Source organism: Hyaena hyaena, unplaced genomic scaffold (genome assembly GCF_003009895.1).
Source record: "Hyaena hyaena isolate Hyena2069 unplaced genomic scaffold, ASM300989v1 scaffold_345, whole genome shotgun sequence".
In the NCBI taxonomy this organism is placed as follows: Eukaryota; Metazoa; Chordata; class Mammalia; order Carnivora; family Hyaenidae; genus Hyaena; species Hyaena hyaena.
The window spans coordinates 807,340-819,560 of NW_024080976.1; the positions used below are offsets into that span (position 1 = coordinate 807,340).

The following is a 12,221-nucleotide window of genomic DNA, read 5'->3' on the forward strand; positions in this document are numbered from 1 at the left end:
TCAGGAGAACTCTATCAGGTAAGTCAAATCATCACTGCTTAAAAATAAGTAAACTGAGGAACAGGAAGATTGCATAATTTGTCCAATGCTATACAGTCAGTAACTGGTGGAACTGAGATAAGATTAAATAAGATGTATGATGTGGTAAAAGGCACATTCAAAAAATATCCTAATAGGGTCATTTTCTCTTAGGAATTCTCAGTAGTTTAACACATTTTGAGTGGTAACAGAAATGTTTTCTATAGTCATATTAATATTTTTCTCAGCATAAGTTTTCTGATGCTCAGTAAGCAGTGAGTGTGAGGCAAAAAGAATTCCCACATTTATTGAATTTTCTTCTGGTAGGAGTAATCCCATGTTCCATAATGGAAGTGACACATGAGGGTTTTCTGACATTAATTACATTACGTTACACATCTAATATTGAGTCAGGTGTGAAATCCATGTAAAGGCTTTCCTATACCCTTAACATTCAAGGCTTTCTAACCAGTATGAATCCTGTAGTGTTCGATGAGCTGCGAGCCAAGAATAAAGGCCTGCCCACATTCTCTACATTCATAAGGTTTGATACCAGGATGAATTCTCTGATGTTCCGTAAGTTGTGAACTACGAATAAAGGCCATTCCACATTCCCTACATTGATAGGGTTTCTCACAAGTATGAATTCGCTGATGATGAGTCAGTTGTGAAACACGGATAAAGGCTTTCCCACATTCCTTACATTCATAGGGTTTGTCACCGGTATGAATTCTTTGATGTTGAATAAGGTATGAACTACGACTAAAGGCCTTCCCACAGTCCTTACATTCATAGGGTCTGTCACCAGTATGAACTCTCTGATGTCGTGTAAGCTGTGCGTGTTGTCTAAAGGCCTTCCCACATTCCTTACATTCATAGGGTTTCTCCCCAGAATGAATTCTTTGATGTCGAGTAACTTCTGAGCTATGAATAAAGCCCTTCCCACATTCCTTACACTCATAGGGCTTCTCACCAGTATGAATCCTCTGGTGGACAGTAAGCTGTGAATGTTGTCTGAAGGCTTTCCCACATTCTTTACACTGATAAGGTCTAGCACCTGTATGAATTCTTCGATGAACAGTAAGTTGTGAGCCGCGAATAAAAGCCTTCCCACAGTCTTTACATACATAGGGTTTCTCACCTGTGTGAGTTCTTTGATGCAGAATAAGTTGCGAATGCTGTCTAAAGGTCTTTCCACATTCTTTACATTCATAGGGTTTGATGCCAGTATGAAGTCTTTGATGTAGAATAAGTTCTGAAGTACGACCAAAGGCCTTCCCACATTCCTTACAGGCATAAGGTTTCTCACCTGTATGAATTCTCTGATGTTGAACAAGGTGTGAAGCACGACTAAAGGCCTTCCCACATTCCTTACATTCAAATGGTTTTTCACCAGTATGAGTTTTCTGATGCTGAATAAGGTGTGAGCCACGGCTAAATGCTTTCCCACACTCATTACATTCAATCAGTTTCTCACCAATCTCATTGTTCTGATGTAAAGTGAGGGATGTATGATGCTCAAAAGTGGGCATGTTTTTATATGTGATTTTTACTTGCTTGAAACAGTATTCCTGAGTTACTTGTTGTCTTTCAAATTGGCCTTTGTATTCCCAGGCATCTCCAAAACTGGAGCCCTCAAAATCATAGCATTTAAGGCTTTTCATGATCTCCCAATTGAATGACTCTACTTCAAAAATATCTTTTTGTGGAAATTTCTCACACCTGGACTTCAGCTCTGGAAAAAAAAAAGAAAAGAAAATACAAGCAGCTTTATTCTTTTAAGAGAAATAAAAAAATCTATAGCTGACTAGAGAGACAAAATGAAAATAACCTTAAAAAGTAAATGGCCTATATAAGTCCCAAATATTGCTGTGCAATTTCTAAAGATCACATGAAAGCACAAAAATGATGAGGGGCCAGAAGGAGCAAAAGAAATTAAGCTGGGTGTTCTCAATTTTTATATAGATCAGCATACACTTTGATTCTCTCTTCCACATCGTGCACTTGTCTTCATAATACTTTTTTTTTTTAAATATTTTTATTTATTTCTAGGAGAGAGAGAGAGAGCGTGAGCTGGGGAGGGTCAGAGAGAGAGGGAGACACAGACTCTGAAATAGGCTCCAGGCTCTGAGCTGGCAGTCAGCACAGAGCCCGACGGGGGGCTTGAACCCATGAACCGCAAGATCATGACCTAAGCGAAAGTCGGACGCTTAACCGACTAAGCCACCCAGGCGCCCCTTCTTCATAATACTTTTATTAGTTGTAATTAGATTTTCATTTATTTATTCATTTGTTGATCTTTTTCTTCTCCTAAATATCCCCAAAGGCAGAAATATAGCCTTTTTTACTAGCTGTTATAGCCAAACCCTACTATATAATAAACTTTTAAGAATGGGTTGTTTGATGAACAAATATTGCATTAGAGAGAGAAATGAGTAGAATACAATAGAAAGCCAGAAAAAGACGGAAGTTTATATGGAAATTGAATTTTATTATAAAAGTGGTATTTCAAAGGGGAAAAGGATAGTTTTTGTAATAAATAATGGTTGGAAAACTGGATACTCATTTGGAAAAAGATAAAAGTTAATCCAGCACCAAAAACCATAAGATACCTAGGAATAAACCTAACCAAAGAGGTAAAAAACCAAAGAAAGTTTATGAAAGAAACTGAAGAAGACACACATACACAAAAATGGAAGAACATTCCATGCTCATGGAATGGAAGAACAAATATTGTTACCCAAAGCAATCTACATATTCAATACGATCTCTATCAAAATAACACCAGCATTCTTCCCAGAGCTAGAACAAACAATCCTAAAATTTGTATGGAACCAGAAAAGACCCTGAATAGCCAAAGCAATCCTGAAAAAGAAAACCAAAGCTGGAGATATCACAATCCTGGGCTTCAAGATGTATTACAAAGCCATACTCATCAAGACAGTATGGTACTGGCATAAGAACAGACACTCAGATCAATGGAACAGAATAGAGAACCAAGAAATGGACCCACAAACATCTGGCCATCTCATCTTTGACAAAGCAGGAAAGAATATCCAATGGAAAAGAAACAGTCTCTTCAGCAAATGGGGAAAACTGGACAGTGACATGCAGAAGAATGAACCTGGGCTACTTTCTTATACCATACACAAAAATAAACTCAAAATGGATGAAAGACCTAAATGTAAGACAGGAGGCTATCAAAATCGTAGAGAAGAAAACAGGCAACAAACTCTTTGACCTCAGCCATAGCAACTTCTTACTTGACATGTCTCCAGAGGCAAGGGAAACAAAAGCAAAAAGGAACTATGGGGGCCTCATCAAGATAAAAAGCTTCTGCACATCTAAGGAAACAATCAGCAAAACTAAAAGGCAAACAACAGAATGGGAGAAAATATTTGCAAATGACATATCAGATAAAGGGTTAGTATCCAAAATCTATAAAGAACTTATCAAACTCAACACCCCAAAACCAAAGAATCCAGTAAAGAAATGGGCAAAAGACATGAATAGACACTTTTCCAAAGAAGACATCCAGATGGCTAATAGACACTGGAAAGATGCTCAACATCACTCATCATCAGGGAACTACAAATCAAAACTCAAATAAGTTACCACCTCTCACTTGTCAGAATGGCTAAAATTAACAACTCAGAAAATGAAGACATCATTTCACTTAACTGGAGTTCAAGATTAGTGTTCTCCAGCATCAAAATTTATGGCAAATGTTCATCTGTTGGTGCTGATCTGTAATGAGATTTTATGTATTTATTTAACCTTTGAAAATGTTTCATATACACAGTATTGCCAAATACTGTTTATCAATGCACCTCTTAGAAGGCCTTTACAGAATTCAATAGGCTTACAGGTCCTATAAAAACAGGTAGCAGTCTGGCCCATAGACTGTAGTGTATAGATGACTGCTTTATATCATTATTATTAGTGAGGAATAATACATACTATAAATTTAGGAAATAGGGGTGCCTGGGTGACTCAGACGGTTAAGCCAACTCTTTTTTTTTTTTAAATGTTTTATTTTTTATTTTTTTTATTTTTTAATGTTTTATTTATTTTTAGGAGAGAGAGAGAGACAGCGTGAGCAGGGGAGGGTCAGAGAGAGAGGGAGTCACAGGCTGAAACAGGCTCCAGACTCTGGGCTGGCAGTCAGCACAGAGCCCGACGCGGGGCCCGGACCCACGAACCGCGAGATCATGACCTAAGCAAAAGTCGGACACTTAACCAACTAAGCCACCCAGGCACCCCCTGTTAAGCCAACTCTTGATTTTGTCTCAGGTCATGATCTCACGGTTCATGAGTTCAAGCCCCGCTTCAGGCTCTGTGCTGACAGTGAGGAGCCTGCTTGGGATTCTCTCTGCCCCTCCCCTGTTTGCTCTCACATGCACTCTCTCTCAAAATAAATAAAAACTTAAAAAAATAAATTTATGAAATATTTTAAGAACAACAATAGTCTGAAACTAGAATTCCAGATCATTAAAACAAAATCGGAGTGGGGTGAGGGTGAGGATGAATATAGGCAAGGGCCAACAAACTTTTTCTGTAAAGGACCAGACAGTAAATGCTTTAGGCTTGTGTAGACCACATAATGTCTCTTTAGCATATGCGTGTGTGTGTGTGTGTGTGTGTGTGTCTGTCTGTCTATCTATCTATCTTTAAGCCCTTTCAAAATGTAAAAACCATTCTTAGCTTGTAGGTGGTACAAAATACTGGCCATGGGCTGGACCTGACCCACCGACTGTAGTTTGCCAAACCCTGGTAGGGCACAGGGAAGTAAAATATGGTAAAGGTCTTACTTTGCTCCAAAAAAGAGATTCAAAGATGCTATTTCATACCATTCCCCAATAAAAGAAACCAGGGCTTCTTTGAGGAATGGCTGGGGCAGGAAAACTGCAAGATAAGCCTGAAACATCCTGTGGTATCAGAAAATAAGAAAGTCCTCAAAAAAGAATGAGGACATGTTAAGAGAACCCAGGAACAACCTGAAGGTGTTCCCAATGACCAAAGCTTGAATAACTGGAGCAACGAAATAAATAATGTATTTATTTCATTCAGTAGTACTGGGCTACAAACCATAGAATATAATAAATACCCAAGAGCCCATATTGATAGAAATAAATCACTGAATAAATAAATGAATGGGAGAGGGGGAAGGGATAGCTTTTTCTTACAGGTGAAATCCAATGGATAAATTTAGAAGGAATAAGGTACAAAGAAAATCAACATGAAGCAACACTATTGTAATAACTTACAAAGAAGATCCACCGATGAATGCTAAAATCAGTAGGCAAAATGTATATTCTTAAAGTATCTCCCCCCAAGATAATTACCAATTACAGATGGAAAAATAGTAACTTTACAGGGGGAAAACATGAGAGACACTACCTTAAACAAGTGATCAAGTTTACCACCATCAGTATTAAGCCACATTTACACCAAGAACTCTCCAAAATAATACTCATCAAAAGTATCAAGAGCATGAAAATACTGAAGAACTACCACAGAGTAGAAGATGCTAAGGAGACACAATAACTAAATGTAACACAGGATCTGGGACTAGATCCTGGGACAGAAGGAGAAATTAGGAGAAAATCTGACAAAATTCTAATAACATCCATATTGGTTCATACTACTGTACCAATGGTAATTTCCTAGTTTTGATAACTGTACTATGGTTATGTAAAATGTTAACATTAGTGGAAGCTGGGGGAAGGGCATATGGGAATTCTAATAATTTTGCTAGTTTTCTACAAGCCTAAAATTACTTAAAATAAAAAAAATTGGGGCGCCCGGGTGGCTCAGTTGGTTAAGGGTCTGACTTCGGCTCAGGTCATGATCTCATGGTTCGTGGGTTTGAGCCCAGCATCGGGCTCTGTGCTGACAACTAGCTCAGAGCCTGGAGCCTGTTTCAGATTCTGTGTCTCCCTCTCTCTCTGACCCTCCCCTGCTCACGCTGTCTCTCTCTCTCAGAAATAAATAAAAAACATTAAAAAAATAAAAATAAATAAAAAAGTTAAAAACTTTACTAAAAAGGAAAAAATTCTATTTCAGTCTTGAGGTAGGAAAAGAAACACAGGTTTAAGCACATTTTAATTTTTTTATTATCATTGTTTTTTAATTTTTTGAGAGAGAGAGAGAGAGTGAGCATGAGCAAGTGCTCATGCATGCAAGCAGGATAGGGGCAGAGAAGGAGAAAAATAATCCCAAGTAGGTTCTACACTCAGCAGGCTCAATCTCACTACTGCGAGGTCACAACCTGAGCTGATATCAAGAGTCAGATGCTTAACCTACTGAACCACCTAGGTATCCCAATTTTTAAAAGTCATATTAAAGACTATTCTTTCAAAGCAAGAGGAAGTACAACTTCAAAATCACTTGAGGGTAGAAAGAGGTATAAACAAATATGAGCAAAATGGGAATAGCCAGAAATAGAAGTGAGAAACAGAACATATGAAACAAAATGGCAGGAATAAGAATAGACACATTAGTCATTACAATAATGAGAATAGACTGAATCTCCTTAGTAAAGTGAAAGAATCTTGGATTGATTCAAAGAGGAAACTCTAATAGAATCTTGAGTACATGGACACACTTCAAGTGGCAGTGAATTTTTAGGCTAAAAAAGAAGGCATTTGATGGAATATCAGAAAAAACAGAATTCAAGGTTAAAAGCACTAAGTGGCATAAAAAAGGATGGACTGTACTGGTAAAAGTACAATTTGCAAAGACGATCTATATTTCATCTTTACAAAAATGTAAAATGTAATAACGTTATATATAATACAAGTAACAGCTCTTAGAACTTCATAGCACCAGTACAGAGAAAGTTAAAAGGAGATGCAGATTCGGGCACCTAAGTGGCTCAGTTGGTTAAGTGTCTGTTTGACTTTGGCTTAGGTCATTATCTCATGTGAGTTAGAGCTCCGCTGTCAGCCCTCTTTGAATCCTCTGTCTCCCTCCCTTTTTGCCCCTCCCCAGCATAAACAAACATTAAAAAAAAAAAAAAAAAAGGACATTCAGATTCTAAATAATATAGTCAAAAAGATTAGAGATAAACAGAGAGGCAAGGTTCCTTTCCAAGGAACACTAGTTTTAAATATATGTAGGGAACATTTTCCAAAATTGGAAGAACTTGACCTAGTGATGACATTGGAAGAGAAAAGGCAGCGAAAGGATCTCTTCTTTGGGAAATTCCTGCTAACACAGAACTCCATTCTCATTAAAACTATCCTACAAAAGAAAAAAAAATATCCTACAAAAGGGGCACCTGGCTGGCTCAGTCAGTATAGCATGGGACTGTTGATTTTAGGTTTGTGATTTGAGCCCCATATTGGGTATAGAGATTACTTAAAAATAAAATCTTTAAAATGAAACAAATATATAAAATATCCTATGAGAAAGAAGATAAAGACATTTTTTAATTTTGATTTTTTAAAAATTTTAATGTTTTATTTATTTTTGAGAGACAGATAGAGACCATCAGCAGGGGAGGGTCAAGGAGAGAGGGAGAAACAGAATCTGAAAACAGGCTCCAGGCTCAGAGCTAGCTGTCAGCACAGAGCCCGACGTGGGGCTCGAACCCCTGAACTGTGAGATCATGACCTGAGCCGAAGTCGGACACTTAACCGACTGAGCCACCCAGGTATCCCAAAGACCTTTTTTAAAGAAGTTTATTGGGGCGNTTGCCTTAATGGAGCATTGATCTGTGGAAGGATACAGTCAAATACTCCAGAGTTTATCATTACCACCATTATAGGCTGTGAAGGATAAGTGCAGAGTACCCTGCTAGTAATGTAGCATAGCCTGGTCAGATCTGGGGTTTGGGAAGTCCATTCAAAAGAATAGTGAGGGGCGCCTGGGTGGCTCAGTCGGTTAAGCGGCCGACTTTCACTTAGGTCATGATCTCGTGGTTCATGGGTTTGAGCCCCGCGTCGGGCTCTGTGCTGACTGCCAGCTCAGAGCCTGGAGCCTATTTCAGAGTCTGTATCTCCTCTCTCTGACCCTCCCCTGCTCACGCTGTCTCTTTCTCTCTCTCCTAGAAATAAATAAAAATATTTTTTTAAAAAGTTTATTTATTTATATTGTGAGAGAGCATGAACACAAGTGGGGGAGGGGCAGAGAGAGAGGGAGAGAGAAAGAATCTGTGCTGTCAGTGCATAGCCCAATGTGGGGCTTGATCTCATAAACTGTGAGATCATGACCAGAGTTGAGATCAAGAGTTGGACACTTAACCTACTGAGCTGCCCAGTCACCCCAAAGACATTTTCATGTGGTCAAAACAGAATTTACTGAACAGACCAACACAAAAGGAAATTTTAATAGAGAAATATAATTTTAGATAGAGAATTAAGAGATAGTGAAAATAAATAAATAACAACAACAACAGAGGAATTGGGGGGTAACTTATAAGTATTCAAAGTTACCAATATTGCCCAGCAAGTGCCAATTAAGAATACATGATAACTTTTATTTAATGGTCACTGCTACCTGGCATTGTTCTGAGCATTTTCACATTATTAACTCCTATAACAACCATAATAATTACATGAGGGAGGCTCTATTTTTATCTCATTTGCAAAGGAGAAAACGGAAGCACAGATATTTTAAGCAGTTTACCTAAACTCATAGATCTAGTAATTGGCAGAGCCAAGATTTGAACTCAGTCTGATTCCCAAGTCAGTGCCCTTAGCCATTACACGACCTTATCTCTCAAATATTTAGAGAATAAATGAACTGCTGAATTGGGTAAAGTGAGCTGTTTTAAAAAAATAAGTATTTTAAAAAATCTTTAATACTCATTTATTTTTGAGAGAGACAGAGCGTGAGTGGGGGAGGGGCAGAGAGAAAGGGAGACAGAGAGTCCAAAGCAGCCTCCAGGCTCTGAACTGTCAGCACAGAGCCCAACTTGGGACTCAAAATCACAAACCTCGAGATCATGACCTGAGCTGAAGTTGGACACTTAGCCGACTGAGCCACCCAGGTGCCCCGAAAGTATTTTTTAAGAGATGAAGATGCTTACAGAAAAAAGGGTCCAAAGTACAGGTAAAAATGCAGCACCTGGAGGAAAAGGGAGCATGTTCTTTTTGAAATGGGAGGAAAATATGAAAGAAGAAAGGGTAATGGGGGTAAGGGCAAGGTTCCTTTGGGAGCTGAGGCTAACAAGACCTTCGCTCTTTGTGTCTTCATGTCTTAGGCTGTTGTTCTGCAGTTTTCAGCATACCTTGGAGGGGAGCCTCTCAGTAATAACTGAAGTTACTGCTATCAGTTGACTCACTTACTGGCTATTTTTATTCCCAATGACCTCCCCGATTAGATCACCCCTTGCTCACCTGGACACCATGGTCCTGTCATATCATTTGCAATCATCCAGGGTTCTCTCCCTTGCTCCAGTAAGGAAATGACATCAGGCTTAGAAATAGAGAGTCCTGTTAATAGGAAAATAAATGGAGGATAATTGTCCTGTTCCAAAATTCAAACCCAGTCCCTTGGTCACCAAGGAAAAGAGACAATTATGAAGGAAGGAATAAAGGAAGTTGTAAAGTTTGTCCAAAGGATAGGAAGACAGAGGTGCTAATGGAACTACCTCTTTCACATATATAAAGGACGAAGAACTCCCTTGGAAACAGCAGAAATTTATCCAGAAACCTATAAGTCTCCCTAGAAATTCACCATGAAGATACCAGAAATTCCAGAAGGCTAGTCCTGCATTATTTAGAGTAGATAGCTATGGTGGTCATTCTCCATTTGCCCTCTCCTCCCCACTCAATCCATTGCTTGCTCTGTGCCCCAGACAACTTACCTGTAAGGACTGTATTATCCTGGCTCTATGGTTTCTCATTGGGTTTGGCATATGGAAGCATCAACAGAAGGCCAGTGGGGAGGATGAGAGAGCTCAGGGTATATACCCCTCTTCCTCCCTCCTCTGATCCAGGAGTTCTGGAGGTGGCTACGGTTGCTGCCAAATGGGCCCTTCTCCACGACTCTAGCTCTCACCATTGTCCAGGGGCAGTTTCCTCCTTTTACCTTTCCCTGCCAGAGGTGGTACCAACCTCCCACTGTGGCAGTCCCTGGAAGCCTTGTTTCCTGTCTGGCCCTATTTTATATAACATCCTTACCTAGTGACACCAAGTTACTGAAGTTCTCCAGAGTCACATCTCTGTACAAGTTTCTCTGGGCAGGTTCCAGGCACTTCCATTCTTCCTGAGAGAACTCTATGGCCACATCCCTGAATGTTACCAACCCCTGAAATAATAAACCCATGCATTACTAGTAAATGAGAGGGCTTTTCTTTTTTGCATTTATTACAAAATTTTTCAAAATACACAAAAGTATACAGAGTAGTATAATGACCCCATGAATCCATTGCTCTGCCTCAACAATGAGGAAGACTTTCCAAATCTTTCTTTCTCTTTCTTTCTTTCTTTCTTTCTTTCTTTCTTTCTTTCTCTCTCTCTCTCTCTCTCTCTCTCTCTCTCTCTCTCTCTCTCTTTCTTTCTTTCTTATCCCTGGTGTATTTTGAGGCAGATCCTATGTACCAATACCAATCATAGTATTTTACCCATAAATACTTTAGTACCTAGCAGATTAGCCTTTTTTTTTTAAAAAAAGCATAATAACCAGATTATTATACTTAATAAACAATAACTTCCTAATAACCAGATCAAGTTTCAAATTGTCCCAATCTTCTCAAAAGTGATTTTTTTACAGTTGGTTTGTTCAAATCAAGATTCAAATTAGATCCACAAGTTGCATTTAGTGGGTAGGTTTCCTTAAGTCTCTAGAATCTATAAGAGCCCCCCAGAAACCCTTCACAAATTTTTATTGCTGTTTATTTATTAATTACAGAAACATTTGAGTCAGTAGAATCTCCCACATTTGGGGCGTCTGGGTGGCTCAGTCGGTTAAACGTTGGCTTCGGCTCAGGTCATGATCTCACGGTTCGTGGGCTTGGGTCCCACCTCAGGCTCTGTGCTCACAGCTAGCTCAGAGCCTGGAGGCTGCTTTGGATTCTGTGTCTCCCTCTCTCTCTGACCCTCCTCTGCTCACACTGTCTCTCTCTCTCTCAAAAATAAATAAAACATTAAAAAAAAATTTTTTTTAAAAAGAATCTCCCACATTCTTGGCTGACTGCATCTTCATGGAATAGTTTAAGATGTTTCTTTCCTTCCATACTTTCTGTGAAAAAGTAGTTAGATTTGGAGGCCTGATTCACATTGTTTTTGGAGGGGCAAGGATATGTCAGAGGTGGTGCTGGGTACTTCCTATAGTTTCCATGAGTAGGGGCATGATAACTGTACCATTTTTAATGAGGTTAAAATTGATGAGTAGGTTCAGGTATTGACAACCTGACTCATCCAGGAAATATCTGTAAGGTTGAAAGAGGAAATGGAGAAGGGCACTGTAGGAAGGAGGTGATCAAGCAAGCAAGTTATGGAGGAGTGCCTATGCCATGAAGGTAGTATAATAAGCACATCTGGGGCACCTGGGTGGCTCAGTCGGTTGAGCATCTGGCTTTGGCTCAGGTCACAATCTCACGGTTTGTGGGTTCGAGTCTCACGTCGGGCTCTGTGCTGACAGCTCTGAGCCTGGAGCCTGTCTTCAAATTCTGTGTCTTCCCTCTCTCTCTGACCGTCCCCTGCTCACGCTGTCTCTCTTTCTCAAAAATAAATAAAACATTAAAAAAAACCCCACACATTTATATGGGTAGAGGCCTACATGCTTTTCAATATTCCTACAGCTGGAACTAAAACCTCTTTCATACAGCAGGACTCTTCTATATTCTACAAGGGCCTGGGAATGAGCAAAATTAAGCTAAGTGGGATCTTACATATAAACAAAATAGCATATACAAAATACACAGCAAACAAAAGCTTTGCCAATAATAAAGTCTTTTAAAAATGAATCCTTGGGGCGCCTGGGTGGCTGTCAGTTAAGCGTCCGACTTCGGCTCAGGTCATGATCTTGCAGTTCGTGGGTTTGAGCCCTGCGTTGGGTTCTGTGCTGGCAGCTCAAAGCCTGGAGCCTGTTTCAGATTCCGTGTCTCCCTCTCTGTTTGCCCCTCCCCCGCTCATGTCTCTGTCTCAAAAATAAACTATATTAAAAAAAAAAGAATCCTTTACCATTTTTCCACAGAGAGAAAAAAAAAATAAGATCCAAAATGTCTTATAAATCTCTATGCCTGGGTAGCT

The 12,221-nt window shown here is 39.4% G+C and overlaps 1 protein-coding gene across 3 annotated transcripts in view; it reads right to left on the reverse strand.

Moving 5' to 3' along the window:
• Positions 1-309: 309 nt before the first annotated feature.
• ZNF565 (zinc finger protein 565) overlaps positions 310-12,221 on the reverse strand; it is a 35,495-nt gene continuing 23,583 nt past the window's right edge. For 2 of the 3 annotated variants that reach the window (XM_039249613.1, XM_039249615.1), the window contains 3 exons: positions 10,149-10,275; positions 9,363-9,458; positions 310-1,753 (listed from right to left, as the gene is read on the reverse strand). In XM_039249613.1, coding sequence (XP_039105544.1) covers positions 483-1,753; positions 9,363-9,458; positions 10,149-10,275 — 1,494 coding nt within the window. In that variant the 3' untranslated portion in view covers positions 310-482. The remainder of the gene's footprint in view (positions 1,754-9,362; positions 9,459-10,148; positions 10,276-12,221) is intronic. The other variant, XM_039249616.1, reaches the window with a different exon arrangement.